Raw genomic sequence first — 18331 nt, forward strand, 5'->3', positions numbered from 1 at the left:
GCTCTTTCACCATGAGTCATCTCAGGAGAGCCTCAGGGGTTATGTCAGGTCAACACCTCAGCTTTGTACTTGTGAGAATTTAGTAGTGCTTCATACAAAAATTAATGCACTGTAAACTTAAAAAAATGGACAAAGGAAAGTTCCAATAATAATCCTTAAATTAAAATAATACACATTTTTTGATGTATTTCACCCTATTTTTTTCCGTGAGCATAGCCAACAGGTATTTTTGCGCCTGTAAGTCAGGATGAAAAAAATAATATATTAGGATAAAAGAGTTAGAAAAATGATATAAAAACGAAGTAAGGTGTGTTGACTTTAACTCATATAGTCTCTTCTTTATCGTACTGTAAGTCTTCCAACTGAGTGACATTTCGTTCCACTGTGATGGCCCGCTGTGCCATGCCACGGCACAAACAACAACTCTATGAAATGTCATGCAGTCACTGCATTCAACTGTCCACAGGCAGGAATAAATCTCAAATACATAGTAGCACATAAATATTCAATATTGGATTTTTTCAACTGTAAAATCCTATACATGAATCCAACGTAATTTATAATAAAGGCTGCCAGCGGTCTCAATAAGCTGGAAGCGAAACTGTGCTGCTGTGCATGCATCACTATAACAACAATGCTACATCACAGCTACTATTTCTTTTGTACCACTAACACATTGGAAGACTGTAATGCAGAAAATGGCATATTAATATTCTTCCTCGGATAGCAAGTGTAAACCCCATGTAAATTGTATGTAAACTTTAGCGTGTTGCATTTATCCCCCTTAATTTCCTTTACTCACACAAAAGAAGCAAATGTCTGGCAAATACTCCAGTGTTATGTATACATCATCGTGAGGTCTTGCAGGCTGATTTCCACGCTCTGCTTGTGCTGATTCTGCACAGTTAGCGAGATCCCAGCCTCTGCATCACAATATTTTACTCCATAGGCCTAATAATCATGCAGCCTGAACCTCCGTCAGGCCAGCCATTGCTGCTGTCTAATCTATATTCATGAACACTGTAGAGCCTTATAAATATGCTTATTTCAATAGAAAACTCATGATTAAATGCAATGTGAAGTCAGGCATTTCCTGTCAGTGTTCAGGATAACAGAAAGCTCTGGTGGACCTTGACAGCCCCGCACTGGAAAAACAACAATAATATTGTTCACTTTTTTCCCCCGTTTGACAGTGGTAATCACAATTGAAACTTGTGTTGCGTTCACTGACTTCTGGCAGCCAGATGCTCCACGTTGCAGCTCACCCATGGGGGTAAAAAAGCAGCTCAATTTATGCAAACCCCACGTGGCCCTGTAGTTATAAATAAAGCCTCAACTTGATGCTTCGCTGTTGCCTGGTGAACGTGAACGCGCTCTCTCTCGTCCGTCCAGTGAGGAGCGAGGGTGTCGTGGACGCGCCGGCTTGTGCGTGTGCGTATGTGCGTGTTTTGGAGGAAAAGAAGGAGGAGGCAGCGTGTGTGTGTGTGTATGTATGTGTGAGCGGGAGCAAAGACTCTGCAGTGTCTTGGCAGCTGCATTCTACTGTAGTGCATCTCCCATCGCCCGTGATGCCTTCACGGCCAAAGGCTTCCTCTTCCCCCGCGTCCACTATTGAAGACGCGAAGATGAACTCGCCTGCAAACTGAGCCCGACACTGGTCAGCTCGGACTATCTCCCCTCGTCCTTCCTTCCTTTCTCTTTTCCTTTTCATTCTCGCTCGCATCCATTCATCCAAGCGTCGCCCAGCTCATTTGAATGGAAGATGGCGAGGGGCGGGTGGTGCTTCAGCGACGTCCGCTTGGTATCTCTGCAGATCATCTTGATGCTCGGCAGCGCGGCGTGGCCTGGTTCCGATGGGCTCACCTTCCCTCAGCAGTACACGTAAGCCGTGGAGCAACTTTGGGGCTTGTCCGCCTCCTTGGCACAAAACACAAGCCTAAGGATGTTATGTAATGTGTTCTGTTGATTACAGCAGTGTGTGTGTGTGTGCGCGTGCTTACGTGCGTGTGCATGTGCCGAAGTGTGAGACTGGTCTTGCATTTGAAACATTCAATTATAAGCACTTTATATGCATTTCCATCACTTGTGCTTAAAAACATCATATTCACATTTCAAGCTTATGTCATTCAAGTGAGAGGCAAAGTAAAGGACAATTGTTTTTCCATTATTGGACTTGTTGGTGTTTTTGTGCATCCGTATCTGAAGGTTGGTTATAGTTTGACCCAGCAGATTGGTTTGCAAATTGGATTTGGCCAGGTTGAAGAGCTGTGGTTGCTATTTTGGAGTTTTTTTTTGTGTGTGTACTGAAGTTCAAGTGGTGGAATGTGACCATGAAAATTGTGTGAATGCGTCTATGAGCGAGACTGTGATTTTTTAAAATTTATTTATTTATTTTTTTTACAACATAGTACAGTCTCATTTTTGTTAGAGAAGAACAAAAATATTTGTTGCACTTGTCCTCATCAGGATGAGCAGAAACTTAGACAGAATGACAGAATCGGGATATACGCTGTTGTCAGACGTTGAAGAAAATGCACTTTATCTTCTTTCTGCTTGTTGGTTTACGGCCGACATCACTAACATGGTGCCCATGAGGAACTTACAAGCCCCCAAAGGCCCACTTGAGTTGTCTGCTGGCCCATTCTCAAAATAGCTCTATGAAAAGCGTCTACATTTCTTTGTGTCATTACTGTGCCACTTACATGTACCTGCAATCTACATCCAACTTTTTTCTTGCAATTGCCTTTGAATGAAACTTACATTAGTGTCAATATAGAAATGTCAATACAATGCAATTTGAGCAAATTTTAAAAGTGTGTACCAAACTAGTAGCCTTTCACATTTATCTGAACCCCTTTACAACAGTAAGACCCCCAAAAAACATGCGGGCTCCTAAAAGCTCTTAAATGCGACCTCTGTAAATATGTGTGCTTCTTAAGTGTGTAAGCAACGTGAGCATTTTCCTTCCTTCTTCACACCGATGCTGTGCTTTAAACTTATAACCTTTTACCTCTCGCTGGTCCAGTACAGCTGGTCCTCAACTTGAGCATTAACCCCCCCCTCCCCTTCTAGTGGTCTGCAATCAGGCTCTTCTGAGGGACAAAATCCAGATGGTCCACTCATCTCCTGACCTGTCTCAATTGGACAGTAAGGGCATGTTTGTAATTCTAGCTTCGGAGCCCCGGAGTGTGTTGATTTCATGATCAATTGAATTATTTCAAATAGGTGCACTTCTCATTCCTCTTCTACCTCATGAGAGCTAATTTTTTTTTTATGCTGAGTGCTTGGAAATATAGCTCAGATGGCCCTCTAGCCCTGATCTCTCCTTGCATGTTGGCTTGATGAAGCAGAGTGGCCCACAACATCCCTTTGTAATTAAGAATAGATACTGCAGCACAGAGGATTAGTCATCCTTGTAAAATCCTCCTGTTGTGATAGATTGTCTTATAAACAGTCAGACATCTTTACAGCTTTAAATTTATAGTTTATTTTTGGTGAGGGGCATCATATATGCTCTGTAAATATTTCGTTCAATTTTTCCAATGATTTCTTAACACTTGTTAATCACTTAGTGTAAGCAAATCCCTGTAAAATGAAAATAATGTCTCGTAACGATGACACACCACAGCGATGGGTGTTGTTTAACAACTCTGCCAAATTTAAATGATTGTCAAATATCAGATGTTCGAACTATGACCTGAAAAAAATGATTGCTTACTTTATAAATAGTTTTCTACCTATGACGGAGTGCTACGTCGTTCTCACTCTGCACATGTTTGGGCTTATATTCACTTTACAGACTCTTAAGTATTTCCAGAGTGACTCATACTACAGCGACTGATTCTTCTTTTGTAGCCTGACACATTTATAGCCTGAAGACATAGGTGAACCTTGGAAAAACTGCAAGAAGTACAAACGGAGTCCAGTAATTAGCCATAGTGAAAAATGACACCCAAAGGGACAGAAATTGATCTTTATATAACTTACAGTGAAGAATGGAGAACAATTCAGTGGAGGATAACGCTACATGAGAGTCGAGATTTACTTAATTAATGAATCATTAGACAGTGGTTAGTTCATCAATATCTGGCAATCGAGCGCTGACTTTGCACTTCATCGTGTATTCCTCATTAACGCTGAAGCAGCTGCTCTCATCAGTAACTACGCTTTTATTTATTCATGATTACATGAGCATTAGTCGCTCTTTTTGGGACCCCCCCCCCCCTTGATTATTTCACCACTTCCTGATAAACAGTAGCTCCACCCACACTTTTCAAACTGCTACAGCTACTTTGTAAAAATATCAGACATTTTTTTTGTAAGGTCATGTTGAATTCTTGTGTGTTTTATTTTAGTTCCAAATTATTTTTTATAGTGGGGATGTTCGGATTCAGATTTGGAAAAATTGACATAGACAGACAAATTGCCATTCACTCACATTCACATTAATTTTGAATAAGCAAACATGCATGTTTTTAGAACGTGGGAGGATGAGCGTCCAGAGAAAACCCACGCATGCACGGGAAGAACATACAAACGGCACACTGGAGCACAGAACAGAACGTTCATGACTGTGAGGAAGGAGAAATAAGTATAATGGTGCCATTTGTCCTGTATTATCAACTTGTGTTCAAACAGCTGCCATTGAGCTTGTGATTTTTTTTTTTTCCTTTTTGATGTGTTCTTAAAAAAAAAAAAAGAACACTAAGGCAGAGAATGCAGATTGACCATACTGTTTTTTTATTTTTTTTTCCCTCTGGTGATTTAATTCTATTTTGTGATCATAAGCCGTTTTATTTAAAATTTCACCCGAAGTTGAATTTCAAAAATATCCTACCTGACACTTGCGGGGGCTTGTTGATATTCAAGTCAAGTGATGTTTTTATAAGCATGTCTAATTTTGGAGGCACGCTTGCTCTTGGATGCTCATTTGTTAAATAATGTCTTATATAAACATTTGTCTTTTTTAACTCGGGCTCATTTTGGCAGGTCTCCATGATCACATGGAGTCGACTTGCTGTTCTCTCGCAGCCACTTCTCAACTTATCACAACACGCTGCTCCTGCAAAAAAATGCAACCAAAAGGAGTGACAAAATGTGATCAGATATCCACTATTACTGGTGGAGCTTGCATTTCAAATTTGCATTTTTCTGGTCAAGTGAGAATTTTCTCAATAAGTTGGGGTAAATCTGCAAAACTGCTTGAAATGTGATACCTCAAACAATACATCTTTATTTATATTACAATTCCTTCTTCCACGTGAGTTCATATACCAGTCGACCAGTCCAGTGTGTATGAAAGTCTTTTCTGCACGTGCAAGTCATAGCGTTATAAGCATAGAGCGGAAACTACAATCAGGCTGGCTGTGATGTTTATCTGCAGGATAATGCACTGGGCGAGACGCATCGAGCTGGAGATTGACAGAGTCTTTCAGCACATCAGTGGAGCTCAGCAACTGAAAGGGGTGAGTGTCATCCTTGAGCGCTCTTTTTTTTTTTTTTTTTTTATTAATTCAGCTCATTCAGGATACATTAAGCCCACAAGACGTGCACCAAGCAGTTTGCAAAAAAAAGTGCAAATCACATATGCAATATCATGACAGCAAGCTTTTAGTCTCTTTCCTAGCAGAGCCATAAACATCCATTAATATAATAATGTTGCACTGTACTTTTGCAGACAAACCTTTGTAAAAGCTTGAAATGTTTTAAAAATGCAATATTGTATCAATTTTGCATAGACCAAAGTATGAGGAAGAATTCCCGGCTGACGCAAAAACTACTGCATAACGATGATATAACAAATTGTGATTTAAGAACCTTTAGATGAATTTGTGAAAAATACATTTAAAAAAAAGTAATTTTATTGGACTCATGAAAATGCTTGGTGGGCCGGATTAAAGAACAGAGCGGGCTGTGTCTAGTTTGCCCTTAACTGTTTTAGAACAGATAAAATCCAGTTCTCTAGATCTTGTTGACTTGATCACAAGGGGAGCATTCATCTTGATTCTCATTTTAGGCAATGAGACAGAAAATCCTAAATAAAAAAACAAAAACAGGCACTGATTCATTAATACCTCCTGACTCTCATGTTCTTATGGGACCATCTTCTCAAAAAAGCGTTGCAGAAGGACAAGCCAAATTCGCAACCATGAAATTTCAATTTCCAACGCTCACATGATTTCTTTCTTTGATTACTACGCCGCACGACTAAACCCGGATTTTCTTCCTGAATCCGTGTGATATGATCATTGGTGTCATTGTGGTGACAATCGGGCTGGAAGAGGCTGCCGTCCTGGCAACGTGGAGCGCGGATCAGCGGAAGCGAGAGAGGGCGAGATGAGCTCGGGAAGATGTGTGTGTGAGCGTGGGCACATGCCCTCTCTGTTTGTGTCACAGTGAGCAGATGGTCAGCCTGCACCAAAGCCTGGATGGAAGATGCACTTGGACCACAATCATTCCTTCATGCTCATACTGCTGCAGACAATGATCACGAGGAGGTTTTCCAAACAATTGCTGTGCAAAGTTCCTATACTGCATTACACGGTCAATCAGGGCTGTCAAATTTATTTTTATCGTCAGCAGGCCGTATCGTAGCTATGTGTGAAACTGCTTCTGTTTTGTGCCAACAGGAAGAGAATTTATTTCAAACAAAGTGTAATTGCACATCCGCTACAGTAGGTGGCAGTGGCGAGCTCCTTGTCAGTATATACTCGCATTGTTTTAACGAGGTAGCAGAGTTAAATGGTTAAACGTGATGTCTGAATAACAATCCGAAATAGAATCTGCAGGAAAGTGATTCCTCTGTGACAATTGCTTCAAAGAATGTGTGTGAAGAGACAAGATGAAAAAGAGCAACTTCCCCCCTGTGCCTTGTGAATTTAAACTATAAAGAAGCTTTGTGGTGCAAATCCTCAAGCTGCAATATTAAACTTGATATATTTATGAATAATAGAATATAGTATGTGCCGGCGTTGTTGGTAATTCTACCTTGAAAATGCTTTGTAGATATACAATGAAGAAAGAAGAAGCTTTAGTCTGGTGAAGAATCAACCTCGAAAGATCGTGGAGAAGGCGGCTTCGGATATCGAGAAACTTCTGGCGAAGAAGCGCAAAGCTCTCGAAGTAAGTCACTGACTTTTATAAATTATAATATAAAATATTATCAAATTATAATACAAAATTATGATTTATAAAAGTCCCCACCCCAAAAATAATAATCTTCCTGACACATTAAAAAATAAAAATAAATAAAATTGAGGATTTTGCTACTTTAAATTTAAGATTTTAATTGTATTTCTCATTTTGGTGCTCATCTAATTCATCATTTCTGTGCGTTTCCGTAGAGGTTGGCCGCTGAGGCTGAACGGCTCCAGCTCGAGCATACCTGGCAGGATGGCATCAAGGTAAAGTTGAATTTAAAACAGGATGTACATTTGTTAGTAAACAAAGACAAACATCATCATTAGTTCATCGTTTTTCCGTTCATGTTCTATATTTTGTGCTTGAGCACAATGAAGGTTGCAAACGATGTAAAAGAACAACCGCAGAACTTTCTTCTTTGACTTGGAATTGTTCTTATTCAATTCAGCTCCCTTTGCCTCCAAGCAACTTTCGATATAGTAGATCAGTTTTGCAGTATCTATTCATGTACACTATCTTTTATGTGTGACTGACACTCTCTGATGGCTCACGCACTGCTGCTGCTAAAAGGCTCAGAAAAAAAAAAAAATCTTCAGAGCTCAAATGTGGTCTGAAAATAGGAACATATCAGCCTCTGAGAAGATGCCATGCTTATTCTAAAGTATGGTAGGGCTCAGGAAAAAAAAAAAATGACACTAACAGATGGCAATACTTTGCCTGAGCCTGATTCATCATGTGCAGCATTAAGCTCACTGATTTGAAACACTTTGTTGTCAAGGCTTTTATCACTCCTCATAATGATTTATTTTTATCTGGTTATTTAAATATAGGGACGGGCGAGTACTGATACAAAATACAATTCAAGCCTTGTTTCCAGGTATCGAGTTTTTGGAAAAGATGCTGATACCAGCCAATGATACTGAAGGCAAAAAAAAACCACACAAGTTAAAAAGGATTCATTTAGAAATGCAGAAAGGTCTTTGTTTACATTTAATTGTGATGGTGTTGATTGGAATTGTGTTGTCAAGCGCTAGCGGGATCGGTACTTGGTATCGTATCGGCGAGAACGCTGCAATTCTTGTACAAATATTGGTCTGAAAACTATGAAAAAAAATGAAAGTGCTTTACAAAAAATATTAATACACGTGTGTCACCAGGAGCTGGACATGGCCTATTATGACTCTAAGGCAGAGCTTGATCACGTACGTAGTTTTCTACTTTATTTATAAACAACTTCTCTATATTCAATTCAACTGTATTGCATTTGAAAGTTAAATACAACTGAGCAGCACTAAAAAAAGTAAGCTACTAGGCATTGCTGGGACAACATTTTCATTAGTTCTGGCAAATATTTTTTTAAAAATATATTATCACAGTATTCCATGGATGGAGAGAGTGAAGTGGACAATCCTTCCCACATCAAATTGGAGTTCGTGTACGACCCCAATTTCAAAAACAATGTCAACTACTCCTACACGGCTGTTCAGATTCCCACAGACATTTATAAAGGAGGCAAGTGGAGTTCACATTTTGGAGGTTAGGTTTCCGTTTGGCTTTTATTCCAAAATGTGTCTTTCCCATCAGCTCCGGTCATTCTCAACGAGCTCAACTGGACGCAAGCGCTGGAGAAAGTGTTCATGGAGAACAGTCGGGAGGATCCGTCACTACTGTGGCAAGCTTTTGGCAGCGCCACCGGGGTGACGCGCTACTACCCTGGTAGATTTCATGATGTCACCTGTGTGAATTGAAGCCAGACATTTAAACTTTCTGTTTTGATTCTTGCTGTTTGCAGCCACCCCATGGAAAGCTCCTGATAAAATTGACCTGTATGATGTCAGAAGGAGACCCTGGTAAATCACCTCTGACTTTCAATACATTTGGGGAAGGTTCATGCTATCTTCTCTTCTGCCACAGGTACATCCAGGGTGCTTCCTCCCCTAAAGACATGGTCATTCTTGTCGATGTGTAAGTTTTGCATACTCTTCTAAAAAACCTTGAGATTGATTCATTCGGTGATGACTCAAATCATATTTACTCATTGAAATCAATAGAAATGCATTAATTCATTCCCCCTCAAAGTATTTTTGTAATAAGTCATTTAAAAGGGATATTTCACTCTATAATGTAATTTATAAAAGTATATGGTAGTAAATAATTAAACTGTATATCATGATTAATTCATGGCGGCTGTACACACAACCACTCTAATTGACTATATATAGAATAAATGATATAAGCCTGGGACTGATTGTCTGTTTGCATGTGTTGCTGCACCATTTGTGTGTATATTGCTTTTAATAAAATAATAAAATGCTATTTGTTAGCTTGTTTATGCTTTTTTTCCCCTATTACGTGTAAGCATTAAGTTAGCAGACTTTATAGTCAAGTTGACCATCGTGTTCTTTTTCTTCCAGGAGCGGCAGTGTCAGTGGGCTCACACTTAAGCTGATCAAGGCATCCGTGATGGAGATGCTGGACACTTTGTCTGATGATGATTACGTCAACGTGGCCCGGGTCGGTGTCTGTTCATCATCATCATCATTACAGGCGCTCTTATTATCTTTTGAGCGTTGATGTCAACTGCGCTGCCGTGTTTTTAGTTCAGTGAAAAAGCCGAGGCAGTGGTTCCTTGCTTCAAACATCTGGTCCAGGCCAACGTGCGCAACAAGAAGATCTTTAAAGAAGCCGTCCAGCAGATGCAGGCCAAAGGCACCACTGACTACAAGTCTGGATTTCATTTTGCCTTCAATCAGCTCTTAAATGCAAGTGACATATATACATATACATTGAATAGAAATTTTTTTAAAAAAATCCATATTTATACTTTTTATCTTCTAACAAGTTGGTGTAAATATTTTTTTCAGAAAACAAACGTGCCACGGGCCAACTGCAATAAAATCATCATGCTTTTCACGGATGGAGGAGAAGACCGAGCTCAAGATGTTTTCATGCAGTACAACTGGCCCAACAAAACGGTCGGTGGCTCCTCCTCATTGTTTCTCCGTCACACTTGAGTTTCCAGTGCTGAATTACGTTTTATTCACGTAAAGGTTCGAGTTTTCACCTTTTCCGTGGGCCAACATAACTATGATGTCACACCCTTACAGTGGATCGCATGCACAAATAAAGGTGAGTGTCACTGTTGGGTTTTCATGTTGGTTGGGTTAAATGCGATTGCCCAAAGCATTACATATTTTTCCGTTTTGTCACCAGGGTACTATTTTGAGATCCGTTCCCTCTGTGCCATAAGGATTAACACGCAGGTGGTTCCCCCGGCTTATGACACTCAAACACACACACACATATACATCTAAGAGTCAAGTGTGTTCCAAAGTTACAGCTGAATTTTTTTTTTGTGGTTTGTCAGGAGTATTTGGATGTGTTGGGACGTCCCATGGTTCTCGCAGGTGACGAGGCCAAGCAGGTCCAGTGGACCAATGTTTACCAGGATGCCTTGGTGAGGTTGAATGAATCCCAGTCACTGGTGTATTGGAGATCCAATACAAGCCCTATAAAAAAAAAAAAAAAAAAAAAGAAACTGGTTTTGATTGCCACTGTCATTGAGAATTGTTACACAAGATGGCGTGTCTAATTTTTTCAACTATATTCTCTCACAGTTTTTTTTTTTTTTTTTGCTAGTTTAACGACATGAAAACAGTTTTGAGTAACTTTTAAATACACAGCTAAGTTGTACTTATTATAATTTAAATATTTTCTGACCTTTGTCTTATGGCCTGCAGGGTCTTGGGATGGTGGTAACCGGGACTTTGCCAGTATTTAATCGCACCATGGATGGGAAACTACAGGTAATAAAATTATAGCAATGACTCATGTATTTATTCTTTTTATATTCACACATAGCAGAAAGAAAATCAGTATTTTTTTTTTTTTTTATTGAAAGGTTTTGTGCTAAATGTGATTGATCCCGCTTGCACTTTCAGAACCAACTGATTTTAGGTGTGATGGGAGTCGACGTGCATCTGGATGAGATCAAGCGCCTGACGCCACAGTATAGTGTATGACGTTTTATTTTAATTAAATTTTTTCTCTTTTTTTTATTTGATCTTCCACCGGATTTAACGTTCTTATTTCCTCATCAGCTTGGAGCCAATGGTTACATCTTTGCAATTGACCCAAATGGATATCTTCTGCTTCATCCCAATCTGCTGCCCAAGGTGATGTAGAACCTAGAAAATGATTTTGCAGACACGCTATTTATTATTCAACAGTTAAATAACATGCAATTTTTTTTTTTATGTCTTCTAGCTGGTGCATCTCCCAGAACCCGTAACACTGGACTTTTTGGATGCAGAAGTAGATGACAGCAATAAAGAGGAGGTGCGCAAACTTAGTAGAGCAAAAAAGCTTTCTATGCCCTTTGCCCTCGTCCGACTCGTGTTTGAAGTTATAACCGCGCCAGCGAGCATCACGGTTGGCCGCGAATCGACCCAAGCATTTTGTTTGCATTTCATGACGGCCTAGGTGACAAGCCTCGTCACGTTTTGCCGTTTTTCTGCTCTAGATCCGGCGACAGATGATTGATGGACGACCGGGGGACATGCAGATCAAAACTCTTATCAAGTCAGTTGATGAGGCAAGTAAAATCTCTGTCATGTCTAGTCTAAAAATAACCCGTTTATTTGAGTTATAAACCCATCACACACTTCAGTAGCCACACAAACGTTGAAATTCTCCACTTTGACTGAATTTCAAAAAGTGCTTTTGATTACATTTAAGCCTACAGGAAATAACATACATGTTGTTTTATCATAGCAATACATTGATGAGGTGTACAGAGGTTACACTTGGACTCCTGTCAATGGGACAGATTACAGGTGAGCTCTCATTTTTTGAACTTCACATCAAAACAATTAAATTTTGGCCCTGGCGTGTCTTCTCCTCTACACCACCTGCAGTCTGGGGCTGGTACTGCCTTCCTACAACGAATACTACATCCAGGCAGACCTCAGCGATGTGATGCTTCAACTTCAGTGTAAGTACCCGAAGGCAACACCGTCAAAGAATTTTATACAGAGATAAAAAAATAACACATTTTGCTCGGCGCAGATATGCAGTCGTTATTGCCGAGCTCCTTTGAATCTTCAGGACACGTCTTTCTTGCTCCAAGGTGACATTTTTCCTTTTTTTTTCCTTTTAGCTTTAAATAAGAAATGCTAACATATTCTGTCCTTCACGCAGAGAATACTGCAAGCGTCTGGAGCTCGCCAACAACAACACCGAATTTTTGCAAAATTTTCTCTCCCTCATGCTGGACATTTCTCCTGAATCAGATGAGTGTACGTTGCACAATTTGTCATCCATCACTGTTAAAGAGCCATGTTAAAATATTTTTTTTTCCAATTTCAAGGTGACCAAGGACTCATACACAACCTGATATTGGACTCGAGGATTATTGGGCAGCTAGCGTCACGTGTGTGGAAGAACAAGGATCTGTCTTCGTGAGTGCACGCTAAACAGAGTGTGAGACAAGATGAGGAACTTGTTGAGTAATCTTGATGCTGTCCTCCAGGTACGGCTTCTTGGCCGTCTTTGCGTCCACTGATGGAGGCATAACGCGAGTGTTCCCCAACGTGTGAGTTCAACAAATTTAATTCTGAATAATACGTAAACAAATTCTCATCTCATAAATGCTTCTTTTTTTTGTATAAAGAGCCGCAGAGTTATGGGATGAGGACCCGGAACCTTTTAATTCAAACTACTACAGAAGGAGCCTTGACAACAAAGGTTACATGTTTCGAGCTCCGGCAAGAGACTGTGAGAGCATTTAAAGATTTTTTTAATGTAGATTTTTGTGACAGAATATGTATTCAAAAGCAAATGACTCAGCTATCTGATTGTCTTTGGTTCTACTGCCTCCTAACGGACAAAATAATAATTTAATAATAATAGTTTCATTTAATAATTTAGGCTAATATTTTTTTTGTGTGTAAAGCTGTGTTTTTGTTTCTGAACAGCTTTAGATGACATGTTAGGACCAGAAAATGGTACAGTTGGAATCCTGGTTAGTTCAGCTGTGGAAGTTAATTTAGGAGGAAAACTTCTCAAACCTGCAGGTAAAGAACAAAAGACATTTGTTTCTCCAAAAGCGTTTGCTTTGACCTCTCTGGCTTGTTGTGACCTTTAGTGGTTGGAGTCAAGCTGGACCTGGAAGCGTGGGTGGACAAGTTCAAGATCCTGGCCAGTAATGTGTCAGACAGCCGACAAGGCTCACACAAGGTACAACAACTCAAATATTATGAACTTATTATCACCATTTAATGGTCTAATTTTGTCACACAGTGCGGACCATCCAGGAGCTGTGAGATGGACTGTGAGGTCAACACTGATGTAAGCCACAGAATAAAGAATCTGATGAGCTGTCATTGCATCATGACAATAAAATCTGTGTTGCCTGCAGGATCTCCTTTGCTACCTGATTGATGATGGTGGCTTCCTGGTTATGTCTAATCAAAGAGATCACTGGAAAAAGGTTAGTGTAAAATTCAAATCAAAAATCAAAATGGATTAGCAGCACTCTTAATAAGAGCGGCTGTTGTTGACGTAGAACCATATCAGCTCATGGCCTTGTTTTTTTGTTTTTTTTTCACAGATCGGACTATTTTTCGGCGAGGTGGATCCGTACTTGATGCACGCGCTTTACAACAACTCTATCTTCAACCGCAGACAGACTTTTCACTTCCAGACAGCATGCGAGCCGGTCAGCAGCAGCCACACTGGGGCGGCACCTAGACGCTTCTTTGTGGTAAGACGAAATCTTCTGCTTTTTTTCCCCAAGGAATTTCATCCCGAAGAAAATCTAGTCACATTTTTTGTGCACTTGATGTAAACCACCAAGATGCCACAAGATGTCACTAAAGCTCTATCTAAATCTGAAAGTACTACCAAAGTACTGTTATGACTTTTTGTGTCAGGGAGGAGCTAGGTTTAGCCTGTTTGAAATAATATTTTATGGATAGCATATGTGTGACATGTTTGTTATTGGAAGCGTTCGTTGTCTGTGCTGAGGATGCGTCCAAGCAGCCCACTTAATCACTTGATGCTTTCTGCAGCCTTCCATCGCCGACATCCTCAGCTTGACTTGGTGGACGTCCACAGTGGCCTGGTGAGATTTATTTATTTATTTATTTATTTATTTATTTATTTATTTATTTAACTCCCTTAATGCCTAAGTTCAACACACTCTCAGCTGGGAGGGGAATCTGGCTCAAGACCACCTTGTGTGCTGGTTGCCATTTTCCATATTGTCTTCAAGGTCACATCAGCTAACACGTCAACGGCTTGCCCTTTCCAGCAATCTCAACTCTCTCAAGACTTCAATGCATGAAACTGCAAAAGAGTCAGCTGTCTCTTAGCGTCTCTGCCTGACTCTCATCTATTTTTATTGGGGGCATTCTTTTTTTTTTTTTTTTAACTTTTTAACAAGGTGTAATGTGATCTTTTCTTCTTCAGGTCTTTGATCCAGCAGCTACTTTACGGATTGGCACACATCAGCTGGCTTCAACAAGGTGCGTGTGTGTTTGGGTGTGTGTTACCCCCCCCCCCCCCCCGAAAGAATCTGATTGGACACAAGAAGGCCAAAATCTAAAATTCTTTATTCTTCCAATGTTTTGCATGTATAAAAACAGATCACAACAAACCATGTCAGATTTTTTTTCTTTAAGTATCAGTGTCTGCTATCGGCAGCCTCCATAAGTACCCGATACCTAAAAAAATAAGGCCAATATCTGCTATTTTTTTTGTGTATAAGAGAATAAGGAGGCAGCACTTGGAAATACTTGGAAATAGCAAAACACCACACCCATGAAAGCCCATTTTGCAAAATGTCTTTTATTTCCAGATGACATCTTCACAGAAGCCTTTGAGATAAAGACAAGCAGCTGTGTGACCATCCAAAGCCAGTTCTTCTTCACCAACACCACCAACTCGTACAACGTACTGCAGGATTGCGGCAACTGCTCTCGGTATGTTTTTTTTATTTCACCTCGCCCGCCGCAACGTACACATGCTGCATCCAAGCCCTTCTCTCGCTTTCTCGGGATGTCTCAGGTTGTTCCACGCCAAGCGGATAGAAAACACCAACCTCCTCTTTGTGGTCGCTGAGACGCTCCCCTGCAGCTCCTGTGAGATAGAGAGGCTGAGCCAAATCAAGACGGAGTGTATCCTTTCTCACTCATACACACACACACACACACACACACATTAAAGTTAGCATTAGCCTCCTCAATTAACAACCCTCAGTCCAGGAGGAGAATCCTTGCGAGGTACTGAGCAACGCACGATATCGGAGAGGTCCGACAACCTGCCTTGACTTCAGTGCCTTAGTGAGTAGAAATATCATTCATGGAAAATCTTATTGAAAGGTGGAGTCATCTATTTTGTTCTTTGCAGGAAAATACTTCGGAGTGTGGACGGGCACATTTTTTGCAGCCCTGGATGGAGGTCCTTCTTGTCCTTCAGCTCATTCTGCCTTTCTTTCACCACTGACACGTGCTGCCATTTGCTGATATGTCTACTGAAGGTCAGGTACCCAAAGCAAGTGTCTCTCTTCTTCTGGATCAACTTTTTTTTTGTGGCTTTCTGGTCACTTGAACTCTTCCTTTAACGGGACAACAAGCAAGCACTCGACTGGACAATTTGGGGCCAAATGAGAGGATGTGGAACTCTTTATCATCGCTTTCTCTCTGGAACACTTGTGGCATATAGCAGAGATTAATTGATGCTGTGTGTGTGTTGGCGGTTCAAAAAAAAGTGTTCATACAAAGTTTACGCATGTCCCGATGGGGAAAAAGAATCTACATGAGCGAAAATGGATTTATTGTCTTTACAGCTCAATTCCGACAAATGGCACACTTCTTTTTTGCTGCCTTTTCTTCATCATAAAGTTCTTTGACCAACCAGAAGTACAAATTTTATCAGTGGTCACATTGTGACCTGTTTACAATCTCTCTGTGACACTTTAAAATTTACAAAGCAAGCATTTAAAAAAAAAAAAAAAAATTTTGGGGGTTATTACGGGACCACGTGAGGCTGACCAAATATAGTATTTTATTAAACGGCTGAGATTATCTTGAAGTGCTTCCATTTGGGAAAAATATTAAGCACAAGACATTTGGCAAAGTCAAATAAAATTAAATACGGTCATTAGTATTGATTAACAGGAAGATGTAATAATACAGTGCTTCGTGCAATAATGCTGTGGGGATGATCGTGATTTTTTTTTTTAATACTCACAATCCAGTTTGATTTAAGTGCAGTGGTTGGTTGGTTGATTGGTTTATTTAAGTGTTTGGTAAAGAACCAAATCAATTTATAACAAAGCAACAGGTATTTGCTTCTTGTATGGGGAATGTAGCTTTTGAGCAGCTTTCTGTCTTCTCACTCTGTTTTCAATATGTGACGACTTCATTTTTGAAAGCGACGCTTCACTGTGGCACGGCATTTTATTATGACAGCAATACATGTATTTGATGTATACAAGTCACAAGCGAATTTTATTTTTTAAAAAAATGCAATAAATGACAATGTGAAGGGCAACTGAAGGAGCCCAAGTTTTGGGAATTTTTAGATGCCCCGTTATAAATTGAAGAATTTCTATTTCAATCCTCTAGATGTTGCTGATGTATAAATTAGCTTGCACTTACACACAAACTAAATAAAGTGGAAACATTTCTTCATGCACTGCCTGCCCTGCACTGTAAAAAAAAAAAAAAAAAAAAAAAAAAAAAGTCGGGTCAACTCTAAATTTCAAGGCAACAAAACAACTAAGCAAATTATTTTGGAGCAAACAGCTTGCTTGCTTTGTTGTTCTAATTGTTGCAATAAATGTCAGTAATTTATACCTTTTTCCAATTTAAATGATTGTTTTAGGATTAAAAAAAGTTCAAACTTTGTTTTTTTACAGTGTTGAATCTTCCTATGCTGGTCTAACTTTACATTGTTGCCGTTGTTATTATAACTCAGTAGGCGACATCTTGTCTAGCCAGTGAGTTGCTGAAGCTTCACCTTGTACAAAGTGACTGTGATTCTTGTCAATTCCGTCAGCTTCACCACAAATATTTTCCCACATGGCCGTTTTGTCTTTTTCCTCCGTCCGCCTGATTTTCCAGCCTGCAGTGCCTTGTGGCACTCACTTTGGACGTTCACCCTGCATCTCGCAGGTCACGCGAAGGACTTGTGGAGGTTCTGGCGGACATTTGATTGCTCCTTGAGAACAAATGAGACTTTTCATTAGAGCACAGTACAGTTGAAGAACGCTGCAGCCACCTCGTGGAAAAAAAATCAGAGGTCGGACCTTGAATCAAAGCACAGGCTTTGTCCGTCTTCGCACATTCCCGCCACATTCCTCCAGTTTGACATCTTTTCTGCCACGAATGACCGAAACAAGTGAATGTTGAGGATGTTTATGTTTGCGTTGTCGGCCTACTGTCGTGCATCTTTGCTGTCCCCTAGCATGGTCGGGAGAGGTTCGCTAAGAACATTGCTTCCAAAAGAAAGGAAAATTGCTTTTACCCCGCGGCTTTGAATTTAGGTCTTAAAACTTATAAGTATGACGGTAATAAATTTTACTGTTTTACATTTTACTCATTCAGTTGTGGTCTATATAAAGTGGAACAGCGATGCTTTTGTCTGAATTCCTTGTTTTGATAACATCACTGGTCCCTCTTTTCTACTGAGGTGCGATCTCTTGCAAATGAGATACGAGTTAGCGTTTACTTGTGGCGCAAACTTTTTGACTGATTAAATGATGTCAACGGCAGACGACTTGTCCATACATGCATAACACGTAACAAAATAAATCCGCTCACAATATTTATGAACACTGTTTGTGATCCTGTAAACAATCACTGCAGTCAAGCTACGACGTAAGCTAATGCTAGCGTTAGCGAGAAGCAAACGAATGCATAGTGCGTAAAGCGCTTCTCTCAACAGGATGTACCCAAGCAGTAAACTTTTCGGATTTTTTGTCCCCCCATGTCAACTGTCAAGGTTTAAAAATGACTAAAATGTGTGTGGCATAGACCAGGCGACAAATCCATCAATCAAATAGCTTTAGCATTTGCTCACGCTGTCACTCAGTCAAGACACTGAAGAGAAACATGAGTCTGACTCTGAACATTCCACACAAGCTTCTCCCGCGACGTCTGTTGCGATAACGCTGCCTGCTATCATT

At 40.2% G+C, this 18331-nt stretch overlaps 1 protein-coding gene across 1 annotated transcript; it reads left to right on the forward strand.

Annotated features, from left to right (window-relative positions):
• Positions 1–1401: 1401 nt before the first annotated feature.
• Positions 1402–17741, forward strand: cacna2d2b (calcium channel, voltage-dependent, alpha 2/delta subunit 2b). Its single transcript, XM_049733299.2, has 38 exons — positions 1402–1881; positions 5384–5465; positions 7006–7122; positions 7344–7403; positions 8298–8342; positions 8517–8652; positions 8725–8856; positions 8933–8990; positions 9055–9105; positions 9555–9654; positions 9741–9902; positions 10005–10115; positions 10191–10269; positions 10354–10403; positions 10508–10597; positions 10881–10946; positions 11082–11156; positions 11241–11315; positions 11407–11478; positions 11663–11734; positions 11914–11975; positions 12057–12133; positions 12208–12268; positions 12340–12437; positions 12509–12599; positions 12671–12733; positions 12812–12915; positions 13116–13214; positions 13286–13377; positions 13441–13488; positions 13559–13630; positions 13751–13903; positions 14211–14263; positions 14611–14666; positions 14999–15122; positions 15208–15317; positions 15400–15482; positions 15550–17741. The coding sequence occupies exons 1-38, from the start codon at positions 1763–1765 to the stop codon at positions 15643–15645; spliced, it is 3294 nt and encodes a 1097-aa protein (XP_049589256.1). The 5' UTR covers positions 1402–1762; the 3' UTR covers positions 15646–17741.
• The last annotated feature ends 590 nt before the right edge of the window (positions 17742–18331 follow it).

The sequence above is a fragment of the Syngnathus scovelli genome, chromosome 11 (genome assembly GCF_024217435.2).
Source record: "Syngnathus scovelli strain Florida chromosome 11, RoL_Ssco_1.2, whole genome shotgun sequence".
Lineage (NCBI taxonomy): Eukaryota > Metazoa > Chordata > Actinopteri > Syngnathiformes > Syngnathidae > Syngnathus > Syngnathus scovelli.